The 15,036-nt window shown below is 33.2% G+C and overlaps 1 protein-coding gene across 1 annotated transcript; it reads right to left on the bottom strand.

Annotated features, from left to right (window-relative positions):
• Nucleotides 1-3,344: 3,344 nt before the first annotated feature.
• On the bottom strand, nt 3,345-10,815 carry LOC145601378 (uncharacterized). The gene is made up of 8 exons (XM_081657390.1): nt 10,422-10,815; nt 9,770-9,855; nt 8,679-8,825; nt 8,481-8,589; nt 6,836-6,959; nt 5,663-5,936; nt 3,942-4,069; nt 3,345-3,819 (listed from the first exon to the last, which is right to left on the bottom strand). Exons 1-7 carry the CDS (start codon nt 10,549-10,551, stop codon nt 3,956-3,958), a joined length of 984 nt encoding a protein of 327 aa, XP_081513516.1. The 5' UTR covers nt 10,552-10,815; the 3' UTR covers nt 3,345-3,819; nt 3,942-3,955.
• Between the last annotated feature and the right edge of the window lie 4,221 nt (nt 10,816-15,036).

Here is a 15,036-nt window from a genome sequence, read left to right on the forward strand (position 1 = left end):
GACCCGAACCCGAAAAGATGTATGACCCGACTCAAGCATGACCCAACCTGAACCCGACCCACATAGGTCTTGACATTAACCCGTATTGACCCGACCCGAGATGACCCGACCCACACAAACCCGACTCAAACCCGACCCATTTACCCGAATTGACAGCTCTACCTTAGGCCCCACAAAAGATAATACTCCGTACTATAGTACTGTATAACACTAATAGTGAGGTGTTTAAACCTGATCTATTCGATTCAAATTTTGACTCCATGAAAATTAAAATTTAAGGGCTTGTTTGGTATCGTTTTCTGTTTCAGTTTTCTTTTTTTTTTAAAACAAAAAACCAAAAACACGAAACAAGAAAAAGGTGTTTTACTTTTCTGTTGTCAGTTTTCAAAATTATCATGATTTAATAAGTTTGACTAATTTTTGTTTCATTATATGACTTATATCATATGAGTTTGAAAACCAAAAAATCAAAAAACTGAAAACCACAGCAATGCCAAACGACCCCTAAATGGCTCAAGTTTGTGATTAAATTCGACCTAATCTTATCGAACCCGACCCGAATACCCAACATATTTGTTATAAACATTGTTGTTTGTATTAAAACGACACAAATGTTACTCCCTCCATCCTAAATTATTCGCAACGTTTTGACTTTTTACACCATTCACACATTTCACTTTGACCATCTTTTTAGCTATTATGTGAAAGTCAATGTAACCATTTAACATATTGTTGGTTTATTTTAATGTATAGTTTCTTAATATGAAATTTTTATAGACTTAATAAATATATAATAAAAGATACCGACAGTTAAAAATATGCATCGGTAAGTGTGTCCAGTCAAAATGTTTCAGGTAAAAGGGAGTATTAGTTTAAGAATTATTACAAAATTATGTGGTGGACGGTATTATTATTAATGGAACATTAGAGTTGTCATTTGTATATAGATCGTAGTATATCTTATTCTCATTATTTTTATTAGAAGTAATGTAGATAGAGTCGAATCTTGTCGAATAATCATTATTGACTTATTGAAAAGGCTAATTGGAAAGTATATCATATATCAGTTTGGCAATTTATTTAAATGATCGAGCTTGATTAGGTGACAAAATGTTGATATGCACACATCAATGTTATTATAAGACTTGAAAAACTGTGTGTTAGTTGTTAGGCCCTGTTTGATTCACCTTAATTTTGCTAAACTGAAATTATTTTTACTGAACTGAACTTATTTTTACTGAACTGAACTTAATTTTATTGAACTGAAATTATTTTTACTGAACTGAAATTATTTTTACTGATTCTATTATAATTCTTCTTTAAGAAAACTGAATTTTACTGAACTGAACTTATTTTTACTGAACTGAAATTATTTTTACTGAACTGAACTTATTTTTACTGAACTGAAATTATTTTTACTTATTATTATTTTTTTAAGGTGAAGAGAACAGGGCCTTAGTACCACTTTCTAGTTTACCACCACGGGAAAAACTGTACTAAAACTAAAATCACAATCTAATTTCTCCCTTGGTAACTGATTAGAATGTACCGTAACAACTAGATTTGAACGAGATACAATTAATTAAAGGCAAATATTAATGTACTTTCAAAATTGATACAATCAATTTATCAAGTTGTCAAATTAGGTATATATGATCGTTAGTTCAACCTTACAATAAGTAGACATGACAGCATAATAGCATATTTATAACTGAATAATAATACGAAGTACAACCCTTTTCTTCAGATTCAACAACCTAATTAATACAACTTTAAGAATTAAGATTACATATTAACATGCACAATTAATTACAACTACGTACACCAAAATTAAGTAAAGGGTAAAAAAAAAAAAAAAAAGAAAAAAAAAGAACAATTTACTAATTTCTTAACTAAGCAGAAAATAACCCATGAAGAGCAGCAACACCCACTTCACTTTTAGGATCAACAACCTTAATTTGTATGTGGGTTTCATCAAACAATTTGTATTCCTTCAACCTTTCAATTGAAGCCAAAAACGACGTCGTTTTCGCTTCATCAGCACCTATCTTCTTCATCATCTTCACCCTCCTTTCATACTCTTCAGCAACTAACATAGCAATATCTGCCATATCTTTCTTTCTTTTTTTTTCTAGCTTGAACACAAACTTAATTACTTGTTTAAAACTTGTTTAGGAGATAATATAATTATGTGTACTATGATGAGGAAACAAAGCAAATTGGTTGAGTATATATATAGTTGGTGAAAATTATGGATAAGACTAAGAAAAAAGTTGGAAAGATTCAACGTACACTTGGCTTTTGTCAATTACTTGTATTATTATGGTACATTATTATTATATTGTTAGTTGGTCGATGGTATTTGGATAATGGTTTTGGTCATCTGCCCATTTTCTTGTTTACCAATGTGCATGCATATCAATGACGTCAAACGTGTTCTTTGTTATTCGGTGGATGCCCATCGATAAGGTTTGTACACCCACTTAGCACCGACCACTGTTTTTATAAGTGCGCCAGTTTAACTTTTACACTTGTATACAATATTTATATATGTAACTTACTCTGTATATAATTTGGTAAATGTGTCAATCAATTTGGAACACTTCAAAAAAAACAAAGAGAGTATTCGATATCTCACAATTATGAAGTGTTGTGATCAAACTCCATTTAAGGGCACATTGGGTGGAAACTTCCTAGTCCTCCACCTTCCTCACCTCAAAGGCTGAAATCATTCATCTTAAAATTGATGTAATTAGTGAAAGCAAGGAAAAACGTGGTCATGTTTGAATGGATAGACTGTTGGGAGCAGTTGCATGTGCTTTCCAGTGGGCTGTTATGGAGGGAACCACTATCAGTTGATCTGAATCATATGATTGTTTAATAAAATTGTTCCATACGAGTACAGAATGATTTTATAGTTTTGGGTGTTGTTCTGCGGAGAGTGCAGTACTGCAGTCTGCACCTCTTCTTCATTTGCCATGTTGTGGGTCTACATGCAAATATCACGTTTGTATTGTAAGATTTTATATCAACATACCGTTTTCAGAATATAACTACACACGTCACACAGTATTATAGTTCTATGAGAGATTCCGGTCTGATAGGGTTCCTACAAAATTGAAAGAATGTAGTGCCAATATTGGTCAATCCTCCGCCCTCCCTTCTCTCCTCCCTGCTGATAGGAGTTCAAGGTGGTGCATGATAAAAGCGACGGCAACAATTTAGTAGGGTAGTTGATTGTCTGCCCATTTCCAGCTTAATAGTTCATTTTATACCTTTAATTATCTTTATAGAGAAAAAAATACATACTACGTAAATAAAGTAAATGAAATGCAATCATTAAAGCAGGTTAGTGATTTCAAATTTTCAATACACAAATTATCCGATACATAATTTTGGTAAATCTTGAGTGCGTATTTCACTAGTCACTACTTTCCCTTTTGTTTGGCTGGAAAAATCTACTTGTACAATGGTTGTTACTAATAGACTACATGTACATCTACAAGAGTTGTCAGCATCAAATTCTCACCAAAAAAAAAAAAAAAAAACCAGAACACTTGCACTGTTAACCCCTCGGAAAAGCCCCAAAGGTGAGCCAGCTTAGTTTTATAAAGAAGACATTACAATTGTTTTTTCCAAACCAGAGACTTTTCTATGAAACATATCGCACTTTCATGTGCCAAAAGATGACAATCTAGCATTTTGAAAATGCGTATTGGTAACTCCGTATGTGCATGGAAACAGATTATACCTGTACAGACAGTAGAGCAGGTGAAAACCATCACCAAAGTTTGCTTCCATAAAGGATCATTAGACCACCTAGCATATGATCAAATAAAATAAATGTCAAGCTCTCTCAGAAGCAGATTGCTATGACGAATTAGCAAAAGATCAGTTGACTGCCTATCCATATTACAGAGTACATTCTAATTCAACATTACCTGCTTCTCTTAAATTAGCTTACAAAAAGCCCAAGAGATTTAAGCTGCTGCACATGCTCTGGTGGGAGAGGTGGGGGAGTCCAATCAGATCCCGGCAACTCACCATCTACATCTTCAACCACATACTCCTGGAAACCATTTCAAGGAGAAAGTTATAAACAAAAAATTAAAAAAACAAAAACAAAACAAAGCTTTGATTTGCAGAAGGAAATTAATCTACATAAGAGGTTAAAGCTATGCTCTACTATCCCATCAACCACCAGAAGCATGAGCCATAAGGTGGAATGTGGTAGTTCCACCACCTTCTGAACTTGAGATAACGAGTTGCGTACCAAAGGACTTGTATGGATTTCAGGTGGCCTTAGGACTAGGATGAATACCCCACTTAGGTCCCATGTGTATATATCACTTAAGAATCAGCTGTAGTTCTCTACTCGTATTATCTTACAGGTTGCAATTAATATCAGTGATGGTGTACATTAATTCTTCATGTGAACAACTCTAGTACAATTGAAATCTGCACATTTCTCAGCCTCATCTTTATGCCTAATAATCAAAAGCCAACAAAAAAATGTGGCAAAAAGCTACTCGTATATATTATAAATCAACGCCAAGGCAAGAACTATTTCAGGATAGGGGATTTAAACAGTTTCAATATTACAAAACAGATTTTTCATTTGGTGCCTGATTCCCACTACCAATGAAGTAGCATATATCCTTTACTCTATATTCCATTCTTCAATTACCTCTTAAAAAAAAAATTAAAATAAAAAAAAAAAAACATCATCACCATATATATGCTTAAGTGCTTAATTCCATTAGTGGGAACCAACAAGATAATTTCCAGAAGCCACTCACGGCCCTGATTCCTGATCCTGAATAACCTTAGGAACCTCTATCCACTAATTTTAAACACACACACACACAAACAAACAAACAAACAAACAAACAAAAAAGAAAAAAAAAAAAAAAAAATTCAGAAATAATATTTTCCTCCCAGGAACAATTTACTATCAGGGGATTATACTGAGTTAATCACACAACCCAACACAAATGCAAAACCATCTCATTAGTCACAATTTTCCTGGAATAGAATGGATTACACTAACAGCATATTTAGAAGACAAAAAAATCATCATAATGATTACGAGTTTGTGTGTAATTTTGCCTGGAATATCTCATCTATTAGGCATGGCATTGTGTATGTGTGTACCTCAACTTAATGTGTAAACGAACTATTTGCAAAAGTCCACAATTCAATAAATTTACTAATCAACACACTCCTATCCCAAGATTCCCAATCCAACCAGAAAAAAATGATGTCTGAGAAATACTAAAAGGAAGGAAAAAACAGATTGGTAACATGAGACACAAGACAAACAGCAGCTTCTCAATAACGAAAAATATTAGCTTTGAGATTTGCAAGCCTAGACCTAAACCAACTTGAGACCATTTCTTAGAAAATGCATAATATATTCCATCAAGAGGCATTTGTAATCAAAACTAGACAACATGTAAATTCTAATTAGCAACACCTTGATTTTTTGGTGAGTTCTAGCACAAAGAATACATGCAAGAAAGCTTACTAGGATGTCAGCAGTACAGTGACAACATCCAATGCATAATATAAATGCAAGATATTCAATTAGCTGTTCTTATCAAAATTAAAAATGAATAATCATTATAAACACATGCGACACTAAATAAGAAGGAGATGTCACCTTTGTAAGCATCCTTTTAGCAAGAATGTGATAGTGTCGTTGCCAAATTCTTTGCCCAACCATGGTGGCCACAAGTACACTATAGAATATCCCAATCACCGTGAACAATCCCAGTACAATCAGAGCCATTATAAACAACAACGGTAATCCGGCTTCTCCAGCACCTCCCAAACAGCTCCCACACTCCCCAATTGAACTGGCACAGCCTTGGCAGCATGCAGTACAATCAGTCCACATACAAAGTGTTCCAGGTAAATGGCAGTCCGCGCATAATCTACAAAAAAAAAAAACATACTGAATGTTATTGCCAAAGTCAAAAGTTGCTATATTTGCAGTCTGCGGAAACTAACTAAAGTAATCCACTTCTGATTCCTTCAATAGATATATCAAGTTATCAACTGGTTTTTTTCCCTTCAAAGAAGACAATTTTAGTGACAATATGAGGTCACAGTTTCCCAGGATTTCACATTTAAGATTGATGAAATTTGAGGCCACGAATTCCAGGCTTTCAATCTCCCATATGCAATGTGTCCATTAGCTTCAGTCCCAACAAGCATGCGTTCAATAGCAAGGCTAAGGATTTGTATTGTAGTGACTTATAAAGTTGTATTAAGTGGTTTGACTTTCACCAAGTCGCAAAACTAAAAGCTAGTGTCTTGCCTATAAGATTGCTTTTCGGAACATTGGAGTGGTAATAGTAGTTCAAGTTCAAGTCCACTCTTTCTTAGCAAAGAAACCTCTCCGCTAGTATCTACTTTTTAGTAAGAATACCTTTGTGGACGGCACACAAGTTCCAAATACTTTTGTTGTGGCATATAAGTGGGTAGCATGTGATTAGGGTTCCTTTTCTTTTCATAATCTTTGACTTCTATAAATTTTTGGTCCCTCTTACCTTGTATGTCTTCTATTCCCGCGTTAATGAGAATTTTCTAATCCAAGTCTAAATAACAAATGAGTGAATGATTGCAACTAATACCTCCACTAGTCCACTACTGATAATGACTGGCTTTGTTGACGCATGGAGTACATGAGGCAAAACTACTTCTTAAAACAGTATTTTAACTTCCATATAATTTTTGTATACAACATAGTTTTAAAATCGGTAAAATTTGACCACAGACTCCTGGCTAATAGTGTAACAAGAATTGTTTTTTAAAAAATTAATGGACATACCCTGGATGGCAGCAACAAAGACAAAGTTCTCTACAAGGTTGTGCCAGATCATTCCGTACCCTTCTGTCATAACAAGTTATGAAACAGCCTGACAAACCAAGCAAAGCAAAAAACAAAAGTGCACCTGAAAGCCACCAAACACAATATGAGCAGAATATATTACAAATGTTTAATAACGCGACAAAGAAAGATGCAAACATCAGATACTAGATAATTAGATATCCAAACAAAACATGCTTAGCCTTCTCGCAAAGATAATAATAAAAAGGAAAAATAAAAAAAGAAAGAAAGAAAGAAAAGCAAGACTTTTAAGATAGAGATATCAACATTGATCATGTGCTAATGAGTATAGGTTTGCAGAGTAATAATCTAATAAACTAAAGATATCTCACACGGATATGCAGTGGAATGGAAAAAAAAAAAAAAAAAGGATCCTTGCTGCATATAAGATATTGTCCCTCAGCAGGATAATTAGCAAGTGATATTGCAACAGCAGACAATCCACTGGATAGGATTCAACCATGACTTCAAAATCATGAAGAGGTGCAATATAGGTAAAGAATTCACATACATTGGAAAAGAGATGGTGAACATGAGATTCAAGTACACGTGCACAGAAAAGCAAGATTCAGTTATGAGAGTGTCCTTTTATCTGATGAAATCATCCCCACCAAACCTGTCACATGCCAAGGCCTAGGTTACAATTCTAAAGGTGGGTGGGCAAGGAGCATCATGCAGAGACCGATACTAAACTGCTCAGACTAGCAATGCAAGGCCCATAATGGCCATATAACCCAAAACCCAGAAAACTTCCAACGACAAGGAGCTGTACATAAACCAAATCCACAAGAAAATATGAAATAGAACTGACAGAAGAACTGTATTGGAAAAATAATGATAAATAGTTAATTAAGCAACCATCAAATGACAATCAACTAATCAAGTCAACACTTCAGATTAGAGTTAGTTAAGTATTGGCTTGGTTTGTCTTCCTTTGTGTTTATAAGTGAAGCAAAATGCAAAGAACCCTTGCTTTAGGAGAGTGAATCCTCACAAAAGTTACTATTACTTTCATTTGAATAGGTGAGTGCATCTAATAAAACAATCTAAATCAACCATTGGTGAATAAATCTACAGAAATTCTAGTTTAAACCTCATATTTCTTTCACTGAGTAATGGTGATTAAGAATTAAGCCAGATTACATTTCATTCACGTGTCACCTTCTATTTCACAATGACTTTCTACCTCCTAATTTTGATCGCCAAATCAACCAGCCTATGCAGAAATAGTAATGCCATTTCCAATACAATTTTCCACCATAATCACTAAATTATCTTCACAACAGCCACATACCATGGACTAAAATATGCTACTAGCACTAAATAATCATGTTTCAACAACTTAGATATTCAATATTTAACATATAGGCTAAAATACTTTTTGGAGGCCGTCTACATACACAAAAAGTCTCAAACATGTCAAATTTTGTCTCCATACTGTCACATATCATTTGCCTAAAGTCCATCAAAGAAAAACAAGGCACATACGTACAAAATTCCATTCCAAAAAAACATACGAAGTACAATGACAACCCATGAGCAACTAAGTAACACTTGGGAATGCAAATGAATCCAGAAACTTTACCACAAATGTAGTAAAAGCTGAAATGTTTATCAAAGCCCCAATAAAGCTGTAGCCAAAAATCTTGATAGCCATCAATCATATAGACTATATATGCCAGTGAAGCAATTACCTGGACAAAAGTAGAACATGTAAAGATCATAAATGTTTATAAAAAGAAAAGAAAATAAAGGAAACAGATGCAGCAACTGGGTGACCTACAAGCTGAACAGCTAGAAATATAAACAGAATATCTCTTGTCACGAAAAACCGAAATTTCAAGGTCCGCCATTTTCGGTCAGCAAGAGCATGAACCCTCAAGTAATAAGGAGCCTTGCAAGTGGTGCAATGGGCAAACGCAAACCCTTCCTGCAAACAACAAATGCATAAAATTTGAGATGGAACAATCCAGATAATCACGAGTAAAGTGCCAATAAACACTCCTAGGCTTAATTCACTAATAAAAAAACTTTTGGATGCTCAGAAAATAGAATGCCCATATTCTAACATGGAAGCAAGAACTCAAAACTTCAATTATCAAGTCAAACAAGAAAAAGTCCTCACTGAACGAAGAAATATTAGTGGGACAATTACGTGAGATAAAATTAATTCAAAGAAGGAAAACACAACTAGAAAATGATCGAAGAGGTGTAACAAAGGGCAAGCATCCTAAAAGTTAAGGTGAAATTGATAGAAACTTGAAGAAATCAAGTTCACTTAAGTATTTTCTTCACACCATGGCAATTATAATCAATTCCCCCACTTAGATATCTCTAACTCCCAATTCCAGTTTCATATTAATTAGCCACCATGCCTGCAAAAGTTATAGGCCCAACTAGAGGTGGTTCTAGGGAAGCACCCTTGACTTACGTCAAATCAGACCAGGACGAGAAGACTCAGTCATGGCCCATGGGTGTGATTCTGATCCGCCCCAAAGTAATTTATACATGTGTCAGGGAATCAAGGATGGCCTCAGGGGCATTTCTTATCAGAATAGCCAGAACAATATTCTTCATTATGTAATACTTCCACAAAATTGTAGAATCAAAATTCCCATTTTCTATATAACAATAGAAAATCTAAAACAAGCACCCACTACTAATCTAAGTATCTAGCTAATGCCTAATAGCAACAAATATTCACATCAATTTCTAGTAAGACAAACTGTACTCATCCTGTACAATAAAGCTTGTAACATTTATGGTGCAAATATAAGAAGACCATAGACAATTATGAGACAAATTAGAAGTGCAATGCATCAAGCACTATACAAATGGAATCCCCTAGTAGGGAAGTCAACAACCAAGACATACCTTCACAGCTCGCCATTGATCCAAGCATTCTCGGTGTACATATTTTGATGTACCCTTGCACTTACATGGTGTAATAAAGTCTCGACCTGAAAAAATCGACGCATTTTAGTTCTTCTATAACAAACAAATCCAAGCAATCCCAACCAAAATCGTCCATTCAAATCAACAAAATCATAAGCTTCAAACGAAACAACCATAAAGAATATGACAATTCACATCATTCGGAAAATTAAAAATCATGATCATACCACTAAATTATCAAGCTTGATTCTTAAATTCACGCCATTTTCAGACTAAACAACCCAACATCCACCAAATTCAATATGCCTAACAGACCATGATCATACCACTATTCAAATTTGATTCTTGAATTCACCCCATCTTCAGACTAAATCAACCCAACATCCACCAAATTCACGCCAATTCTGATATGCCTAACAGACCAAATTCAATGATAAATTCCGCCAGAGATCAACAACAGAAAAATAAACAAACGCATTGTAACAAACAAATTAAAAACTCCCAAATTCCAGATTAACAATCAAAATATCGTGAAAGATCAGTGAATGAAAAGCAAAATTCGAAATAATTGACCGAGTTGACTATCAACATGAAACCCTAGAAAAAGGAAGAAATAGAGAGAGAAAGAGACCGTCAGTTTCGAGACAAATACGGCATTGAATTTGTTCAGAAGGACCAGCTTCAATGTCGATCGCGGCCGTAGGAAGAACGGGAGATGGCGGCGACATTATAAGAGGAGCATCATCATCATCATCCGCCATTGACGGGGTTCTTGAAGGTCGAACTTCTCACTGTTTCTCTCTCCTCTGAAAGTGTGATTGTGTTTGTTTTCCGATGAGAAAATGTTATGAATTGAATTTTGGATTCAACGGCCAAATCACTTGTGTTTCGCAACTAGTGTGTGTTGCTCAACGCAAAGAATACGCTGTTGGTGGAATGCGATACGTCTCCGAACTATTCACCTACTTGGTACTACACGGTTGGTAGACGTCTTGATAGACCCGTCAAAATTGACCCAAGTAGATTTAATTCGGCTTACAGCTTACTACATTTGTATGGTACTCCGTATGAATTGTTCAAGAATGAAATATAAACCCGATATGATGACATGACCCAAAAACGAATGAATTATTGATCGAGAGTGACTCATATTTGTAATAATGGCTCCTCAACCGAATAAAACTGATTTAAATTGATCTATTTGTGCGTACATTCATCTCCATGAGTCCTTGACTTAACAAAAATCATTACTCAAATTGGCAATTTTAATGTTGCCATGTCTCGTCTCAAACTTCTTTTTTATTATTATGCACAAAAGTACCAAATTAAGGTTATCATTACACTCTGTTTAAGTTCTAAAGTTTGGGTCTACTTGATCAAATTGAAGCCTTTTTGTAAACTCTGCTTATTTTCCTATTTGTTTTATTGTATAGATGCACTAATGCGCATCAATTAGGTTTATGCGATTATTTCAAAATTTTGAAATTATGGTGCTCAATTGGGCATATTTGAGCCTAATTTAATAATAATTCAACAATCTAAGTAAAGCTTGCCAAATAATGTTATTTTTTAACAAAAATAGCTAGTTTTTTTATTTGCAAAAAATTAATTAAATTTGACAAAAGTAAGTTGAAGAGAGCATTGTCTTACTTACTCCACTGAATGCACACCACTTACAAGCTCAAAAGAAGGGGGGGAAAAAAATAACAATAACGGATTTAAAAGGGTCCATATCATGGCCAAATCCAATCTTGATGCATATCAAACTTTACACTCTAAGCTAGAAGCTTGAGCAGTTTCAAATGCTCAAAATTTTGTGTTTGGTATGCTAAGTCCTAATCAAAAGTTGGCACATTTGCATATTTTATTGCGTCATGATCTTGGAAATTTCCTCTAAAATTAAATTTAAATCATAAGGCTTGAAGAACCTTTGTACTTGAAACAAATGCACTTCCATCGAAATAGATCCACCTACCTTTGATGGTTGATTTGTATTTCTTTTTTCTTTTAGATCAAGAAGAAGCATTGATATAGACTTTGATTAATTGTAGTTTAAGGATCATGTAGTTTTAGGCAGTCCAAAGTTCCAAACCTTGGGCACACTCTCATACATGATGTTTCATGTGCCAAATTCCTATGCCACATTATATCTGATCCTACCATAAGTCCATAACCAAGGTTGATGCTAAAGCCTAAAGGAAGCCTCCATGGCCCAGCTCCATGGTCCTTTATATTCTAAAGTTGGCCACACCTAAAATTTGGATATAAGTATCACAACATAATAGGTGTCACATGTCTCACAATGGTCAAATTAAAGACTCACATTTGCATCATTGCATGCATGTAAAGGTCTCAGCTTCCCAATCAAGAATCCAAGATACAAGATTATAACAAAAGTTTTTGCATGCATCTGGTATATTAATGCACATATAGCTGGTTATCGTACACCAAAAGTTACTCATATTAAACAATTACAAAAGTTATCCATAGTACAGTAAAAGTTATCTTTATTACCCTGTTACTTTATTTATTCTCACAAAATTACCCTTAAATTATTAAAAGTTACACATATTAAACAATTACTTATATTCTCATAGATTACCCTTAACTATCAAAAGTTACCCGTGCATATTGTCACAAAAGTTACCCATATTTCTTTCCCTTTTTTTCGCCACATAAATTATTATATACCCAATTTTTTAAAATCATTTATCCAGAACTAACTAGTTTCACCATTGTTAACCCTACACATAATTCTTTCAGTAACAATGAATTATTTGTCCATTTTTTGTTAATCAAACTATTGGTCAGCTAGCATGTTAGGCCTCCAAGATTTTAAATTAATAGCTGGTACGGTGGTGGTAATTAAATCATGCAAGATAATACAAATAAATCACATTCATACAAAAAATTTTAAGTCTACGTAGACTACGCCTAACATCCGATTATATATATTTTTTTATAGTGTCAATTATATTACATGCAAGATTGTTCAAAATCTATACTTCGTAAACATATATAATCCGTACAAATTAAAACTTGATGACTAATAGACTAAGTTCTTGCTACAAATAAAATATGATTAAGAGTTAACTCTTGTTCGAATCAAATCAATAAATTATCGAACATGAAAGATTATGGACATTAAACATCGATCTCAAGAACGAACATAATAAATTAATGAAATAGAATCCATTATATATTTTATACAGAGAGTACATGTCAAACTTATACTCTAATGTTATTTTTAACTTAAAACTTATCAATCTTCAACCTAAAAGACGTGGCTTATTGGCATGAAGTTGTAACTTGCATGGACCGTTGTAAAGAATAGTAGAGGTGGTTATTAAGTGGATTGGCATTATTCCTTTGAACAACTAGCTAACTTTGTTCATATTTCTGTTACTAATAGAAAACTTGATTCTCAAGACAACTGGGATTAAAAAAAAGTATAAAAAAGACTTTTTTACATGATTCGATTCAAACAAATAGAATACTATTAGAATCAATAAAGTTTGGACTTTTAAAATTTGTTATATGGAGTATAATATTAAAAAAAGTCAGGCCACCACCTAATTAATTAACTAACATATAAATTAAGGAAAACTGTACTTATTGTTTTTTTTCCTAAAAGATTGAAGCCGAAGACCACGAATGATAAGAAATGACCCCTCGTAGCTTAACTGGGTTACGAAGCAGTAAAAAAGAAAAATACAATTATTAAATTCCAACTGTCTACAGAAAAGATTCACGTATCCTAAAACTTTTGTCCTTTAAAAAAAAACACAATTACTAAAATTCTCGTACCATTCATATTCACTTTATTTTGCTAAGTTTGAGACGTATAAACTCAAGAAGGTTAAATAAATTACAAGTAATGTTTATAAAGGTTCTTCATGTTTAATTTACAACCTTAATAGATTTACATTAGTTTAAATAAGTTCAAGTAAATTCATAAATATAAAAAAACAATCAAGTGAATATAGCATACCTTAAAAACTTTATTTCTCAATTTAAGTGGAGGATGCATGGTTTGTCATTCTCTAACTTATGGGAAAAAAAAAAAAAAATCATTCTCTAACTTGTCTCTATCGAATATTTTCACTATCTTATTTCTTAATTTACTAAACCTTAATCAATAATCATCAATACCCAATTACACTTGCTCTGTGCCTAGGAAAAACGAGATTTTTATTTAAGAACGAGGTGAAAGAGTATTACGTCGTAAATAATTCTTTGTTTATAGAATCAAAAAAGAAAACCAAAGTGCATGATGATTCACTTGATCCGGTAGGAAAAAAGAAAAACCAATAATGAATAACCACATATATAAAAATAGAAATTAGGAATGAAGAATTGACATAATGACGCTTCTGTGCACTCAAAAGTCATGACATGAATATAATGCTTTGGCCCTTTGATCCCACTATCCGTTACCCCCATTTTCACACCACTACCATTGCTCTAATATTACTGTTACATAAAGAATTAGGATATAAAGCTTCAAATCAAACACTAATCGCATCTTAATGCGTGATCATCACGCACCTATTACCTTTTTAATTCTATTCTAGCTAATTTTATCCACTAATGTTCTAATTTATGTGTTAATTTATTGTTTGATGATACTCGATCTCTCTTGTGTTGAAAGTCTATTTGCCCCCTAGATTAACTTGGCGTTTGGATAAAGGAGATATTTGAGAGATTATTAAAAAAAACGTACTTGTATTGTAAAGTTTTCGTCTCATTATGAATTATGAGTAGTTATGAAGTGTTTGGCAACTAATTCGACATAGTTTATTAAGGTGCTAATAATTTTTGTGATTGAGAATACTTAATTAATATAGAAGATGGTGATCTATGATAATTAGTTTGTAAGATATGCATGGTAAGGGTAATAATAATTGAGCTATTTTTTTTTTTTAATTTCTTTTTGTCTAGTTTGTATGATCATATGATACCATTAACGTAACACTTATTATGTTTTGTTGTATATTTATTTTAATTTCTAAAATTCTTATCATCACGAAATAATCCACTAAATCTTACACGTCAATTTCATTTGAACTTTTATGTGACTTGAATTTCATGGTCCCGCAAACAAATTTTTGCAATATTATCCTTCTTAAATGTATAATAAAGGGTAAAATTTAATGAGCTTTTCTTTATTTTTATTTTTTAATAAGTTAAAATCTATATCTATACTTCTATACTTTATTAGTATTTAAAAACACAAATCAAAATTG

This window comes from Chenopodium album, chromosome 21 (genome assembly GCF_948465745.1).
Source record: "Chenopodium album chromosome 21, dcCheAlbu1.1, whole genome shotgun sequence".
NCBI classification, from domain to species: domain Eukaryota; kingdom Viridiplantae; phylum Streptophyta; class Magnoliopsida; order Caryophyllales; family Amaranthaceae; genus Chenopodium; species Chenopodium album.

Coding starts and splice junctions, on each gene's coding strand:
- LOC145601378 (XM_081657390.1), bottom strand. CDS start 10,551: ATGGCGGATGATGATGATGATGCTCCTCTTATAATGTCGCCGCCATCT. Junction 9,856..10,421: donor TATTTGTCTCGAAACTGACG/GTCTCTTTCTCT, acceptor CGATTTTTTCAG/GTCGAGACTTTATTACACCA. Junction 8,826..9,769: donor ATCAATGGCGAGCTGTGAAG/GTATGTCTTGGT, acceptor TGTTGTTTGCAG/GAAGGGTTTGCGTTTGCCCA.